At 42.3% G+C, this 17,293-nt stretch overlaps 1 protein-coding gene across 1 annotated transcript; it reads left to right on the forward strand.

Annotated features, from left to right (window-relative positions):
- LOC8073913 (mitochondrial import inner membrane translocase subunit TIM23-3) lies at positions 13,336–14,189 on the forward strand. The gene has a single exon (XM_002452722.2). The coding sequence runs from the start codon at positions 13,424–13,426 to the stop codon at positions 14,078–14,080; it is 657 nt and encodes a 218-aa protein (XP_002452767.1). The 5' UTR covers positions 13,336–13,423; the 3' UTR covers positions 14,081–14,189.

Below are 17,293 nucleotides of genomic sequence, written 5' to 3' on the forward strand. Positions count from 1 at the left end.
GGACGTAATATGCATGGTTTCAAAAATTGAGGGATGTATTTTACCCGGTTTTGAAGTTTAGGGATAAAAAACAGACTTTTGCAAAAGTTGAGGGACCTGAAATGGACTTCTTCCTTTATGACCGTGGGCATGACGTGAGGCCTAAGTCATTCTGCGGCAGCTGGGCCGCCCTTCTGTGGCTCAGATTTGAGATTATTTATTAAAAAAAACTATTTTTCATTTTATAGAAGTATACCATATTATATGTTCGTAGATAGTCTAATAAAATTAGAATTTTTATTTTATGATTTTTTAGTAATTTACTATGATTTTTTAAAGATTTAGCAAAAATAAATAAAAAAGATAAAGATAAAATCTTCATAGCAAAAACTTTGTACTAAAACATACCATATTATATGTCCACTGTGTAGATCTACTCAAATGGAATCCAACTGAATTGAATTATCTAGTTTATGATTTTTCTGTGATTTACTATGATTTTTCAAAAAATTAGCCGAAATAAATAAAAAAAAGCACTGTCACGGTAGCAAAACCACTTTTAAAATCGCTCCAATAAGGTGAAATGCATGGTTTGAAAAGTTAAGAAAGGTGGTTTATCTGGTTTGGAGCTGAGGAGGAAAAGCGGACTATCATGAATGTTAGAGAAGAAAAGGTAGGATTTTTCTTTATTTATTAAAAAAAAACTATTTGACCTCACCTAGTTCTTGATCCCTTCCTATTTTACTCTCTCGAACGCAAAAAAAAATTCCCTAGGTGTTTAGAATTACTTCACAAACTCCGCTATGGAGCATCTCCACAAAAAACTAGAGTACGTCGAGCACCTTTTTAGTTGCTCTCACAAATCCATCCTTCTCCTAGAGTGCATGGAGCTGAAAACGGTTTGACGAAACATAGAGCAGAGCTGAAAATATGGAGTGGAGCAGTCCTAAACACTCGCTTAGGGTATGTACATCACTACACGTCAGCGGTTTCATACTTAGTCTCATGCAATGCCATGTAAGATTTTTTGCTTATATGGAGGAAAGAGACAGGTGGAAGAGAAAGAGGTCGTTGTTTCACAAAACAACACCTCATGAGCTAAGATTTAGACTATGAGAACAATTATACCATTGTATGAGTTGAGTTGCCAAATAAATGATTTTTTAGATGATTTTAAGCGGACAATGTGACATGCCTCAATTATATACCTAGTGTTTGATTTTTTTTTAAAAGATTTTGTTTAATTTTCCATCCTCTACTACAAAAGAAGAGTAACCGTCCTCTTTTCAGGTTCCAACTGCAAAATATGTACACATCCTCTCTCAACTGCAAAGCTACTACAAACAAGATGCCATTCCTCAATTTTTTAGTAGCATGCAAATCATATGTCACATAACCTTCTCTCCCTCTTATGTCTGATGTGCTCAAAAGTGAACCACTAGGGTGCAAATTGATCGATATAAAATGTTCTTGTTAGTATAAATATAGGAGTAAAATTGCAGCATAATTATCTAACCATCTTCTTTTGTTTATTTATTGGTGTGGCAAGTAAAATTGTGTCACACACAAGGTTTCGATGTGGTAGCACACGAGACATAGAGAAATATACTAGCTAGTCTAAGAGATCGAGCCCTATGTCCAGTGTGGGAGGGAGATTTTATTTGATATGTCTGATTGCTTGTAGTTTAGTTAGGGATGTGTTACAAGAGGTCGGAGTAATAACTTTGTGTATGTGAGCGCGCATCGCTTCGCTATTTCCCTGGTAGGGATTTCCCAACCTCTTATATAGTTGAGGAAATAGGGTTTACAAGTACAAGGAGTTGGTGATGATGCCTCAGCATGTTTGGTGTGATCTTGCTTGTTTGACTCATTGCCATCTTATTGCATTATTGGTGGCAATTCTCCTCCGATAGTCCATATGTCTGTTAACTAATAAGTGTGTCGATGAGGGTACCCTAAGTACTTGTATATAAGATAAGGTACTACCACTATTATGGACTACTATTTTTTATCCACCTTTTCAACCACCAACGAAAAAACATGATCTTTTCCATAACCCTATCATATCCACTTACTTCGCCGCATCGTTTTTTTGTTTAAATGAAATCTTTAGCTACATTGGATCTAGAGCACTAGTGCTCAGTGATATTGACACTAATAGCATTATGAACTACAATGATAAAGAAACCTAACAATTTCTACAAATACAATCCGCCTCTTGTTAACCTCTTGGCATATAAGGGGTCAATCTGGCTGCACTTTTTGGAGTAGTTTTTCTGTGAGAATCATTCTTGTTCAACCAAACGGCATAAAAAAACATAAATTTTGATGGAGAATAGACAAAATCATTTCTCTCTAGTGGGATCTTGGATCTAAAAAAGCCGCTCCTCACTGCTTCCAATTCAGTTCCTACAAAAACACTTCTCTTATATGTTCCTCACCCTGTTTTCCCACACCAATCACTAATCAAAGAGCTAGAGCTTAGAATCAGAGAGGTAGAACTATACCAAACAGAATTTTTAACAAGCTGATCACAAATGCAGAAGGGAACTCCCGTGAAAACAAGATATATGCATGTCTTCGTCGTCCAAAATATGTAAGGTACGAGTGTGTCTCCAATACAGAGAACAATTAGATGCAAATCAAAAACGCAGTGGCCGTTTTTGGGATATAGATGAACAACCAATTCGAAGGAGTTTCCTCAAAAAAAACCAATTCGAAGGAAGAAAACACAGCTCTATTCAGCTAGTTTCTTGGGCCATCCAGTCATTCAACATAAGGAATAACAAATCAAGACACTAGCACAAGACCAAAATTAATCTGTAGAGATCCACTTACCAGTGACAGTTTTTGTTCCGTTATGAATGAAGAATACATGAGTGATATTGGTTCGGCTCATCGCCTCTTTCCTGATGATACACTCAAGAAGGATATGCATGAGCCGAAACAACATCACGCCATGTCGTCTTATTCTCTCAATAATTTCCCTCTGAATCGGATGCATCTATTAGCGAACGCTTTATCTGTGTATTCTGTAAGCGATGAGCAACCGAAGGATTGTGGGCTTTAATAGCGAACTAGTTCCATGTATGGACAGCCTATATATGAAGCAGGCAAGCAAGCTGCAGCACTCAGCTGTCAGCACATTTCCTGACTATATGGCGCTAGCTCCTGGACATGCCCAAGGATCAGGGGAAAACTATGCCCGTCGACATCGCTGGTGGGATCCCACTGACCTGCAGCTAACCTCTCCGATCTGACTTGTTTTAAGCACCGTGATAAAAAAACTGGTTATAGTCCTTTAGTATAGGGCAAAAACAAACTAGTCCCAATGCCAGGCTGCCCCCTCAAGAGTCGGTGAAATTGAAAACAGTGTCAGTTTGGATCATTGTACTTGTCAAGAATCTTTGTCCTTTCACGATTGGTATGTTGCGCAATAAAACTCACCACCTTGTTGTCCATGTTCCTATGATTCTTGTAGTATGCGTTTGGTTGCGGATGCCACGGTACTCAATTTACTTACTATACTAGATAATATCTCAGACAGTTTGAGCCATTATTTTGTTTACATTTCTTAAATTAACTAATCTGTATGCGTAGCCTATCACGTAGGAAAAGACGATGGACCTTGGAACAAACTCTACATGTACGTAGCCAGCTTATCAAGTGGATTGTGAATGAAAAATCACATGCATAAAACAAGATTAACAATTTATAGCAATCTAAAAGTTGTAAAATGAAAAGATTTATCACATCTACTATATCACACATGCGGAATGGCCTCTAACTGAGTTAATTAGGTGGTCTAAGTAGCACTCCTTAGGTTTGGGTTCGTCTTCCTGTGGGAGTAAATTTTCAAGGGTTAAAAAATATCCTCTCATATGTCCAAATCACGTGCTCAGGATTTTCTCAACCTCAATGAGAAGATCTTCTTAATGCATTGCCTGAGGTTGTCTTAGCAACAAGGTTCAGGACACTGGGTGGGGGCGAGGCCCCGAGTAGCTGACAGTGAACATGGTCTACGGAACATAGATAGATTTGACTTTGCATGGTTTTCTAATTTGTATAGACAAATTGAAAAAAATTATTAATTTATTAACAGATCTTTTAAGACCAATCTCTATATATATATTATGTAGAATGTTAGATCGTATACGTGAATTCGGCAAGAATCTAGCGAGAAACTATGGCCTTGTTTAGATGCAAAAAGTTTTTGGATTTTGATATTGTAGCATTTTCGTTTTTATTTGACAAATATTGTCTAATTATAGAGTAACTAGGCTTAAAAGATTCGTCTCGTGATTTACAGGTAAACTGTGTAATTAATTATTCTTTTTATTTATATTTAATACTTCATGCATGTGCCGTAAGATTCGATGTGACGAGAAATCTTGTAAAGTTTTGGATTTTTGGGTGTATCTAAACAAGGCCTATATTTCAATACCGTGCGAGTTTTATATGTTGTCATCTCTGCCAAGGTAATGGCCAGTTCATGGTGACTGAGTAGCATACGAGGCCACATGCATACGGCGGTTTGCCACTGGACAGGGGACACATATACAATTGTAGGAGTACTCTATATAAATAAATACACAGCAGAGATGAGATGTTTTTATTTTCTCTCCAGGCATTAGCATATGAGTTTGCTTCGTACTCGCCAGCCAGGCAAGGACGATATGGACGTTTTATTTGTTCGTACAACACCAGGCTAGAATCTTTTTTGCATGTGGAATTTAATATGGCTGGCCAGATGGATAGCAAAAAGTCATGTATACTACATAATCAGTCTCGTATCGTAAATCAAACAATCTTAAGATATACTATTTTTATATGAAAAAACTAATTTTTATGATATCAAACAAATATTATTAGATTCATCATACAATATACTACTAGAGCGAGCCAAATATTTCAAACTTAACATATTTAGTTTGTTGAGAAAAACTTAACATATCTATTGTCATAAATATTTATAATATTTTTTACAAAGTTAATCAAGTACAACGGCATCTATATCTCTTATATAAAGATAATGCCCACTAGCAATTTGTCTTGCCATACAAAATGTTCACATCAACATCCACTACTACATGCCATTATATCTTTATTGAAGCTATTCACATTAGCAAACTACATCATTTACTAACATGTATTTAGTTGTCCACATTATTGTAAAGATTGTGGAACGAGATGCCTCTTCAGGATCTCGTGTGCGTGTTTATATAGGCCGGCTGAACCGCCTGGCACAACTTGAACAGCAAGAATACAATCAGATGATCTACATGAGATCTCAACAAACTACACGCACACCTTAATCACCTATACACGCATAGATATAGATACATTCAGTTAGCCTAGTATAGACTTATACACCAAGATATAACAGATCTTAACACCCTCCGTTGATCTCAGCTGGGCACCAGATTGAGATCATCTCTGAACTTAACCATCTTGGTGTGCGGCAGTGCCTTTGTAAACCCGTCAGCAATCTGATCTCCTGAACTCACATGTCTGACATCTAGCAGCTTTCGTGCAACCCTTTCACGTACAAAGTGATAATCTATTTCTATATGTTTGGTCCTCGCATGGAACACTGGATTTGCTGTCAGATAGGTAGCACCTATGTTATCACACCACAATTTTGCAACAGCAGAGTGTGCAACCTTTAATTCTGTCAGCAATCGCTGCACCCACATCATCTCTGCAGTAGCGTCAGCTAGTGCCTTGTATTCTGCTTCCGTGCTTGACCGCGATACGGTTGCTTGCTTCTTAGCACTCCAGGAGATCAGATTATCACCAAAGAACACTGCAAAACCCCCTGTTGAGCGCCTGTCATCAACATCTCCTGCCCAGTCGGCATCAGTAAAGGCGCTAACCACAGAGGAGCCTGATGGACGTATCCGCAGTCCATACTTGATTGTCCCTTGTATATATCGAAGAATACGTTTTACAGCACTCCAATGTACTGTTGTAGGCGAATGGAGGAACTGACACACCCTATTGACTGCATAAGAGATGTCCGGCCGCGTCAGTGTTAAATACTGCATTGCACCAACCACACTCCTATATCTTGTGGAGTCCTCAGGGCCGAGACGTTCTCCTATATTTGCACTGAGCTTTTCTGTGCTTGACAAGGGGGTGCTACTGGGCTTGCACTTGTGCATACCGGTCCTGCGGATAACATCCTCAGCATACTTTGCTTGCGACAGTACTGCCCCTTCGGAATTCCTCTTCACTTCAATACCAAGGAAATAGTGCAAGTTCCCAAGATCCTTGAGTGCAAAATCTTTCTCAAGGTCCTTCAATAACGCACTGGTTGCATCAGAAGATGAGCTAGCAACAATAATATCATCTACATACACCAAGATGAAAACAATTATTCCTCCTCTGTTATAATAGAATAACGATGCATCTCCCTTTGAAGCCTTGAAACCCAGTGTTTCTAGTTTCCCACATAACCGGGCATGCCAAGCTCGCGGTGCTTGTTTAAGGCCATAAAGGGCTTTGTCAAGCTTACAAACAAACCCTGGTTTCAGTCTGTCAGCATATCCAGGTGGCTGCCTCATGTACACTTCCTCTTCTAATACGCCATGCAAAAACGCATTTTGCACATCTAATTGTCTCAAGGACCACCCTTTTGATACAGCAATGGATAGAATCAACCGAATTGTGGCAGCCTTGACTACTGGACTAAAAGTATCCTCATAGTCAACTCCATACCGTTGTTTGAAACCCTTAGCAACCAGACGTGCCTTGTACCGGTCAACAGTACCATCTGCTTTCTTCTTTATTTTGTATACCCATTTGCAATCAATGATATTTTTCCCTTTAGGAGGAGGAACCAAGTGCCATGTCTTGTTCCTTTGAAGTGCATCAAACTCACTGTTCATAGCTGAAACCCAACGCTGGTCTCGCAGTGCTGCATCAACAGACGCAGGTTCTTCTGATGAGGAAGCTGCCAACATGCCCCAACGAATGGTTCCATCAGTTCTGGCCTTGGGTTTACTGATCCCATGCTGAAGACGAGTTGTGGGGCGTGTGGCAGCAGTAGATGGCACAGGAAGAGGCACAGGGCCGCCTGTCGCAGCAGATCCTGAGCCGGTGTTGAGCTCAACACGGGCAGCGGGTGCAGCAGCGGGTGCAGCAGATACGGGGGACGGTACAGGCTGCCCCCCATCCCCCGGATCCGTCTGTGCCTCGGACGATGCAGAGACGTTCGTGGTCGACGCGCCCGCGGGCACAGAAGATCCAGGTGCCGTTGTCGCCGAATCAGCCCCGGATCCCGAAGACGATCCAGGCGCTGCACCAGAGCCTGCGTCCGCATCAGCACCGGGGAGCGCGCCGTGGTGGTCTCCTGGCAAGCGACACATGAAATGACGCCCAGCAAGAAGTGCACTTGCATCAACTCTTGAACCTGCGTCATGAGAATTTGTGCCACAGCTTGACAAACGGTTAGTAGGAGATGCAATATCACGTTGGTCTAACAGAATTGCATCCTCAAACCCAGCATTAGAGTTTAACAAGGAGTCGGGTAAGATAGACAGTTCGGCCCTAAGCTGGGCGCCAGCGTTGGGGCGAAGAAGAGCAAAAGGAAAAACTTGTTCATCAAAGACAACATCCCGCGACACATAAACGCGACCAGTGGACGGTTCCAAACATTTAAACCCTTTGTGCATGTCACTGTATCCCAGGAACACACACCGCGTGGACCGAAACTGGAGTTTGTGAGTATTGAAAGGGCGGAGGTTGGGCCAACAGGCACACCCGAAGCTCCTAAGGAACGAATAATCCAGTTTGTTGGTGAAAAGCTTTTCGAATGGTGTAAGATTATGGATTACTCGAGAAGGAAGACGGTTTATGAGGAATACAGCTGTGGCAAAAGCTTCATCCCAATATTTGAGTGGCATAGAGGCGTGAGCTAGCAATGAAAGACCTACTTCGACAATATGTCGGTGCTTGCGCTCGGCAGAACCATTCTGCTGGTGGGCATGGGGACAGGATACATGATGCACTATGCCAATACGTTTGAAAAAGTGATTCAATGACTGATATTCCCCGCCCCAATCTGTTTGCACTGCTAGAATTTTCGATCGAATTGCCTTTCTACAAGGTGTTGAAAGTCATGGAAGCATTGACAAACTTCAGATTTATGACGAAGAAAATAAATCCAAGTGAATTTGCTAAAATCATCAATGAAGCTCACATAGTATGTTTTTCGTCCAACAGAGGAAGGCGCAGGGCCCCATACATCAGAAAAAATAAGATTCAACGGACCAGCAGACGTGCTGGTCGAAACAGAATAGGGTAACTGATGACTTTTTCCTTGTTGACACGCATCACACACTTTATTTGGACTATCACCAACAAAGGGCAAACTATGGCGATTTAGGACCTGCTTAACAACATTGTTTGAAGCATGACCTAATCTATGATGCCAAAGAGAAAACGATGGTTTGACACTTGCTCCAAGAGCTTGTTTATTTGGACTGGACTTGCATGGATGAGACTTCAATGGATACAACCCCCCTTCACATCTGCCGCTGTGAAGAATCTTCCTCGTGCCCTGTTGCTTAATAGAAAAATGATGGGGGTGAAATTCTAAGAAGGCATTATTATCACTTGCAAGCTTATGAACAGAAAGAAGATTTTTTGTGGCCTTTGGAACATGGAGGATACGATTCAGACGAAGATTGCTGGTAGGGGTATGCAAAACACTAGAACCAACATAATCGATCTCCATACCTGCTCCGCTGGCCGAGTGTACTTGATCATGTCCACCATATCGATCTCGAACGGTGAGTTTTTCCAGCTCGCTGGTCACATGATCTGTGGCACCTGAGTCGACATACCAGTTGGTGTCCACTCCATATTGAGTGGTTGCGGAGGAGACGCTCTTCTGCTGCTGGTGTGACGCACCGGCGAAGGAGGAATCAAACCTCTTGCGGCATGTGGCGACTACGTGCCCCTCCTTGTTGCAGAGCTGGCATTGCACCCCAGATAGGAAGTTGGGGTTGCGTCCTCCACCGCGACCTCCTCTCTGGAAGCCACGCCCATATCCACCACGACCGCCGCCGCCACGTCCACGCTGACCGTTGTTGCCGCGGTTGCCGCCCTTGGCAGCCATGTTGACGGACGGGTTGTTGGAGCCCTCAGCGTTGTTGCGGATCTCAAGGCGTTGCTCGTGGCTGGTGAGTTGAGTATACAGATCGGTCACCGTGATTGGCTCCACGCGGGTGGTGACCGCGGTCACCACGCTGTCGAAGTCGCGATCGCTAGCGAGTCCGGTCAGGATGTATGAGACCATCTCATCATCTTCCAGCTTCTTGCCGGCGGAGGCCATATCGTCACCGAGAGCCTTCATCTTGGTGACGTACTCGGCGATCGTCGAAGACCCCTTTGACGCCGTGGCCAGAGCCATCCGGGTCGCAATGACCCGGGCTCTGGACTGAGAGGCGAAAAGCCCCTCAATGGCAGCCCAAGCTTTGGCTGCAGTCTGTGCCGACGTAGTGACTTGGGAGAAAATCTCTTTGGAAAGAGAGGTGAGGAGGAAGTTGAGCACCGTCTGGTCCTTGGCATGCCACACAGAATACTCAGGATTGAGTACCGGTGGCTTCTTGTCGTCGGCAGCGCCATCTGCCTTCGCCGGAGTAAGGTACTGCTCCGGTGGCTTGGAGGATGGCTCGATGAAGTCACCAAGTTGAGCGCCACGGATCGCAGAGAGGACGGTGAGCCTCCACATCGCATGATTTGTTCGGGTGAGCTTCTCGCTTACGGGTAAAAACCCGACTTGCGGCGATGCAAACACAGCGGAGGAAGAGGTGGCCATGGATCAGCTCCGTAAGGATATTGGCTCTGAATACCATGTAAAGATTGTGGAACGAGATGCCTCTTCAGGATCTCGTGTGCGTGTTTATATAGGCCGGCTGAACCGCCTGGCACAACTTGAACAACAAGAATACAATCAGATGATCTACATGAGATCTCAACAAACTACACGCACACCTTAATCACCTATACACGCATAGATATAGATACATTCAGTTAGCCTAGTATAGACTTATACACCAAGATATAACAGATCTTAACAATTATAATACTAAAAATCATCCACTAACATGTATTATAATATTTATCCAATCATATTAGGAAATATAATTAAGTAACATAATTTCATCAGCGATTCGTGCAGCAAAGCGCAGGGTGTTCTTCTAGTTTTTTATTATGTCAATGTTAGTCCAACGTAACATTAGCCCCGCCCAAAAACGAATGTGAGCGCAAGCTAGATGATGGAAGGCCCACTAATCCATTGTGTCGTCCTGGGCCCTTCAACTCAAATTAAATACAAAGAAAAATGTATTGCAAGACATCTATTTTTTTTAAGAAAAAGAAAAGGTCAAGAAGCGAGGAAAAGCTAATCGTATTTGTTTCTGCTTATTATCCTGTTCTAAATTATAAGTCAGCTTTTTAATTCATACATTTTTACTATGCATTAAAGGGTGCTTATGATTTGGGAGTATAATCGACTCACTTATAAGAGCAACTCCAAGAGCTTAATTAAACTTAATAGCCAAATTTTATTGTTTAGCTAATTTGTAAAATAGAAAACTGCTTAAAAAAGAAGAAGTTCACAACAATCTTGCTATTTTACAAAATAAGATAGCTAATGTTAGTGGTTGGCTATATATTGCCACCGAAAATCAAGGGATAGCCAACTTTCTATCGTACAAAACCAGATAGCACATTTGTTGGAGCCTACTTTTTACTTTGCAAATTATAAAATAGCCTTCACAACAAGAATAGCTAAGATGTTGGAGTTGCTCTAAAGCCTTGTTTAGTTCACCCTGAAAACCAAAAAGTTTTCAAGATTCCCCGTCACATCGAATCTTGTGTCACATGTATGAAACATTAAATATAGATGAAAACAAAAACTAATTACACAGTTTAGCTATAAATCACGAGACGAATCTTTTGATCCTAGTTAGTCTATGATTGGATAATATTTGTCACAAACAAACGAAAGTACTAGAGTACCGAAAACTTTTCACTTTTCGGAACTAAACAAGACCTAACTATTCTATCGCAAGAACTTTTTTTATTCTTGATTTTGTTAGTTCAAAATTCTAAAGCAGCAATCAGAAAAGGGCAAAAGGCAGAAACAATAGAAGTTCTAGGTGAGATTCTTGTTTTTTTACTAAGAAATCTGACTATAAATGGAAATAGACATAGCATTAGTCCAATGTACAAGGAGCATTGCAAATGGCCGTCGGCTTCCTTCAACCGTGGAGAGAGAGAAAAAAATGCAACCACACAAGAAATACTTGAGGAAAAGTAACAACACCCCCATGGATAGGAAAAGGTTGCTTAATTAAGGCCTTGTTGGGAAATCCAATGAATTGTGGAAGTTGTTTTCTAAAAGCTAGATCATAGAAGCTAAGTTGTGAAGCTGTTTGGGTTGGATTATAAAAGCTAAGGTGGACAACTATTTATAGAAAAAATACCATAGTGCCCTCATTCTTTTGCTGCTATGTGCTATGGAAGAAAGAGAGGGGCATGATAGTCTTTTGGTGTCTAAAAGAAGAAGCTAGGTTCCGGAGCTTATCAAATTATGGAACGTGAGGCCTTGTTTACTTCCCAGAAAATTTTGCAAAATTTTTCACATTCTCTGTCACATCGAATCTTTAGACGCATGCATGGAGTATTAAATATAGACGAAAATAAAAACTAATTGCACAGTTTGGTCGAAATTGACCAGACGAATCTTTTGAGCCTAGTTAGTCCATAATTGGACAATATTTGTCAAATACAAACGAAAATGCTACAGTGTCCATTTTCCAAAAATTTTCGGAACTAAACAAGGCCTGAGGGTCTTTAGAAGCTAGCTAGAAGCTATGGCTGTTAGATTCTAGAAGCTAGCTTCTACAATTTTTATGAATCCAAACAAACCCATCCTATATAGGAAAGAATGTCTCTTAGCAGAAGGCACGACCTAATAAGGTTTGACGGGCTATCACGACATGCCTACTCAAGGTCGTTTTATGTCTGCCCACGGACTGCACCTATGATTCAGGCATATAAGCCTATAAGGATTGGGCTATATCGTGTCAGTCCATCTGCTTGTCGAGCTCGTCGTGCATGTGCACATCCAGGCCCGAGCGGCTACGTCGTTGCCGCCGCGCTGGCTGTCACCGACGAGCGTTGTTGTGCCCCGCGCTAGCCGCCATGCACAATGGCCGTCGTCAGGTGTGCGCCGGGTCAGCACGAGCATGGCGGACTTCAGGCCGCGCCGTGCCTGTGCCTGGGCCAGACCACGGGACCACGAGCCTTTTAGCCACCTATATATACTCCTTGGCTGGAAGCATGCCTCTTTTTTTTTTATTACAAAATCCACACTTGATTGTGGGCTGCTCTGCTGAAAATATGATGGCAAATATTCAAAATATGTTCTCAAGCTAGAAACGACGACTACACATCACGAGTGAAAGGACAAAGGAGGCACATACAACCTAGTTTAGATATTGTATGTATCAAAAAGATCTTACATAAATTATTTGAAGGAATAAATTTCAAATAAAAAGAATTACATTATAGTATTCAGAACGGAGGAAAGTTGAGTTTCTTTCCAAAGTAAAGGAAATTTGCTCTCTCTTGCTATGCTGGCTCGATGTTTTCATATCTCTTTCCCTTCATTCCGAACAACTCAAAGTATCCATTCTTTTTTTTTCGAAAGACCTACAGTTTTTCAGTGTCTACTATATCTTATTTCTGTGCTTTTTTTTCATCCCTCGGATTTTTAATCTTTTATTTCACAAACAGGTCATTTAAGGGCCACTGGAAAGGACGCAAGAATTTTTAGATATGACCAACCTCGCATAGCATCCGGATATACTAGCAGTGCGAGGAAATAATTTGTATTTATATTACGCGGTTACTCCCTTCCAAGCTCCAGTCCAGTCCAGTCCTACTCGTACCAGTGGCCTTGTTTAGTTTCCAAAAAATTTTACAAAATTTTTCAGATTCTCTGTCACATCAAATCTTTAGACACATGTATGAAGTACTAAATATAGACGAAAATAAAAACTAATTACACAATTTGATCGGAATTGACGAGACGAATCTTTTGAGCCTAGTTAGTTCATGATTGGATAATATTTGTCAAATACAAACGAAAGTGTTACTATTCTTATTTTGCAAAACGAAAGTTCTACCTCAGTCAACAACACGTCGGTGGACGCACCCGCACCGGAGTCCAACTCGGTCTCGAGTTCTCGACGTCCCGTCCTGTCCCGTCGGCCTCGCACTGATAAACCCTGAGCCCAACGACGCCACGATCAATCATCTATATCGACCAATCGCAACATGCCCGCGCTGCGTCTCCTCTAGTCCTCTCGGTGATAACGCCTATCTCTCTGTCCGACCCGAACGCCGGCGTCTCAATCGATCGGCCATGTCGTGCGCCATCCCTGCATCCGACCCTCGCGACAGCACCTGGCAGCCGGATCCGGCCCGGCGCCACGTCGCTCTGCCCGAGTACGGCGGCGGCATCGCGTTCCCCAGCGTCGTCGCTCTGCCCGATGAGCACGGCGGCGGCATCGCGTTCCCCCACCCGGCGTACCGCGCGCTCTACGACCTCCCGACGTCGCCCGAGGTCCTCTTCGAGGAGGAGGCGCACCGGAAGGGGCTCACCTGGGGCGAGGACCTCACCCTGTGCACGGGCGTCGGGTACCTCACGGGCGCCGCGGCGGGCGCCGTCGCGGGGCTTCGCCGCGCGGCCGTCGAGGCGGAGCGCGGGGAGCCGCTCAAGCTGCGCGCCAACCGCGTCCTCAACAGCTGCGGCTCCGTGGGCCGCGCCTACGGCAACCGGCTCGGCGTGGTCGCGATGCTCTTCTCCGCCACCAAGTCCGGCGTCAGCGCGTGCAGGTCTGGCGCGGACGACTGGATCAACACCGCCGTCGCCGGGGTCGGCACCGGTGCGCTCTATCGCTTGCCGGGCGGGCCGCGGTCTGCCATCGTCGGCGGCATTGTCGGGGGTCTCCTGTCTGGGGCTACCGTTGTTGCAGGGAGGCCCGTGCTTGGGAAATTCGCGCCAAATCTTGGCATCTGAAATATGTGGTGTGCTTATTACGGTCTTACGGGTGGTGATGTACTATTGGATGTATATATAATTTGATTTGAATAGGAGGAGTGTCTCAATTTACATAGAAAGAATAATCAAAAGAGAATACCTTTTATGGGACTTTCTTTTTCTGAACTAATTTGATTCCTTTGCGAACACAATGATGATATGTGCCCTTATGTGTTGATGAGTTTGTGATGAGTGATTATTGAAGATGATCAACTTTGATTGAGTTTGGAGACTAACCACTATGTGTGTGCGTGTGCAACATATCTCTTAGTTTTGTTGATGTGCAGGTATAGAGCACACAGACGGTCCATGGACATGGTGAAGATCAAGTAGAGACGAGTCGTGTCGATGGACTATGAGTAATAAAGGTCACTTGTGAAGCTTGGACCAAAAGACCAGCAAAGTGACTGGAACACTGACGGTGGTGGTTGACACTTGGAAATATCAACAAGCAAGAGGACATGATGAGTAGACTGTGTTAACCAAGTCAAGATAACGACAATATAAAAGTTCAACACGTGCAATAGCAAAAAAACAAGTATTATATCTTTAAATAGGACAGAAAAAACAACACACCATGCAATAGTGTATCAATGATACAAGTAGCATACTAGGATAAAAAATGTTATACCATATAACAAATGAGCATATAGCCAGAAGTACAACATCCAACTTGTCCAGTTAAACTGCAGCAAGTTAGTTTGATAAAACAACAGTAGCCATATCATGAAACTACTAATTAACAGTAGATCTCAATGAACAAACTCTTATTTAGACATAAATAAAGCACAATAAGGACAGGTACATGAACAAACATTCAATTTTCATTTAAACATACGGTGCAACAAAAGCCACTTTGAATCGACACTACAACATGCTCATCTCTTAGTGCCTATTTGGCATAGCTCATAGGTGCCCTAGCTCCTTTTGTACTATAGCACACTATTCTATCCTGCACTACCCTATTCATGAGCCAAAATGGCTCCAGCTCCAGCCAAAAGATGCTGAAAAAGTGAAGACATCAGAGGAGCTACGTATCTGGGGCTTTGGCAGCTCCTCCACAATACTGCTATAGTATTGCTAAAATTGTGGAGCCAAAGCCACATAGAGCCCCTCCAAACAGGCCTACTAGAAATAAAGTCACACATATGTTGCAAAGGCACCAAGAACACATGGTCAGTCGGTCGGCCAATGTGGGGCTACAGGTGCTACAAGGGAGCTACCAGAGAGTAGCTCGTTGATCGAGGGTTAATAGCACGGTCACGCCTGCTACAAGCACGCTGAGCTCGTCATACAATGGCGAGCGTTGCCAAAGAGTAGAGGTCATTTCCTCATCCATAGGGGACTACTAATTAATAGTTAGAGTTAGTGTTACCTTCACGATTGAAGTCACAAGAGCAAGGCGACTCGCGGTCACAATCATGATGATCTAGGTAGTCATGTCGCTAGGAGAAAGTCACTAGGGCCGGAGACTCACGCTAGCTAGGTAGTAGCAGGACATGCTAGAGTTGCCCTTAGAGATAAGTACTAGAGGGAGGTGATTGCCTTCTACGTCTGATTTTCATCTATGAAAGGTATAGCGTAGACCTAGTCATTGCAAACTTGTTGTTCAATCAATCAAGTTGAACTCTGGTCTAGTAAATCGATCTCTCTATTCTTTGTTCCTGTCTCTGATTTTTGTGATTTTCGTGGTCATTTTGCGATTTTCTTCGACCTGAGTTTTTCTACTTGTTTGGGCTCGATCGTCTATGTGCTATTACCCCTGAGAAACTTCTTTAGCCATTGGTTTTGGCATATTCTTCGCAACCACAAAGATCTAGGATTTTGAGGAAATTTGAGAAAACCCCAAGTGAGAAGATGAGTTTTTTTATTTGCTTTGATTTTGAGGCCCTTTGGTGTTTGATATGTGGGATAAGTTTCTAAACACCCTCAGAAACCTCTATGCAAAATATGGTTTTGATCCGAGATGCTTTAGGCAAGAATCACCTTTTTAGAGATTGACTCGGGTTGCTATGTAGAAAAACTGGCTAGATCGGTTTCTAAAACCGACCAAGCTGGTTTATGCGGAAAAACTGGCTATGTCGGTTTTGAAACTGGCTAGGTCAGTTTGTGCAGCAAAGCCGACTAAGCCGGTTTCCATGGCTGCACTCAATTGGATTCCGTTTGTCTTTTGCTTCTCTCGATTATATTTTCTGCTATATTGTTTCCGTTGTTGTTCTGCTTCCATTATTTTCCCATCGTCTGTTCAGAGTGCTTTTGAGTACATCTTGTCACTAGTTGGCATGTATGAACTGAGTTCAGAGATTTTAGGGTTTATGATGCTTTGGAAGATTTTGGGGTTTGGGATCGCTTTGGGGTTGGTTTAGGACATATGCCAGTTTCTCGCCGGAGAAAATTGAATTCATCCCCTCTGCCCCCTTGCTCGGCCCTTGAGAGGGTTCCTCCGGCCATGTTTTTCATTAGGTACTAGATCTCGTTGTGAGCTTTAAAGCCGTATTTGATAGGGATGTTTGCATGTGTCTTTTTTTCTTTGTTGTCTTTTTAGTGTAATTTTCAAGGACCGGCATGCAGTGAACAATCAAAGGAAGAGGATTACCAATTTGGTGTTTTTGTATCTTATTTTTTAGATATTTTTTTTCATGTTGCCACTCTTCTATACTAGCCTTTGTTTTCTTTATATATATTCTCTCATTTCAAATTATAAATTGTTTTGACTTTTCTTGATATGTACCTGGAAAAGGCAGAATGACTTATATAATTTAAAATGAAGAAAGTATCGGATGTGAAGCGCTCTTCTAGTCTTGTATCTATAAAAATAACTGAAGAACAGAACACCTTCCCGGGTAATTTGATCTTTATTTTTTGTTGAAATTACGCCTCGTTAAACGATTTAAAAATAGAGAAATTATACTAGAAGTACATTTTAATTGTCACAGACACGCCGCTCAGTTTGAATTGTTATCATATATTTGTCTTTTACATGCAGTGGCGGAGCTAGAATTTGAAACTTGAGTATTCCCACTTCTATGTTATAAAAAAAGTCGAATTTATAGTCTAAAATATAACCAATAACACTGCAAATCAGCATTTTAAACCAATATTTACTTTCTAGAATCTAAACTTCTAATTGAAATGCTAGTTTTTTACCTGTTTTGAGCTCAAATGTAAGAAAATACTATAGACTATAGCATT

Source organism: Sorghum bicolor, chromosome 4 (genome assembly GCF_000003195.3).
Source record: "Sorghum bicolor cultivar BTx623 chromosome 4, Sorghum_bicolor_NCBIv3, whole genome shotgun sequence".
Lineage (NCBI taxonomy): Eukaryota > Viridiplantae > Streptophyta > Magnoliopsida > Poales > Poaceae > Sorghum > Sorghum bicolor.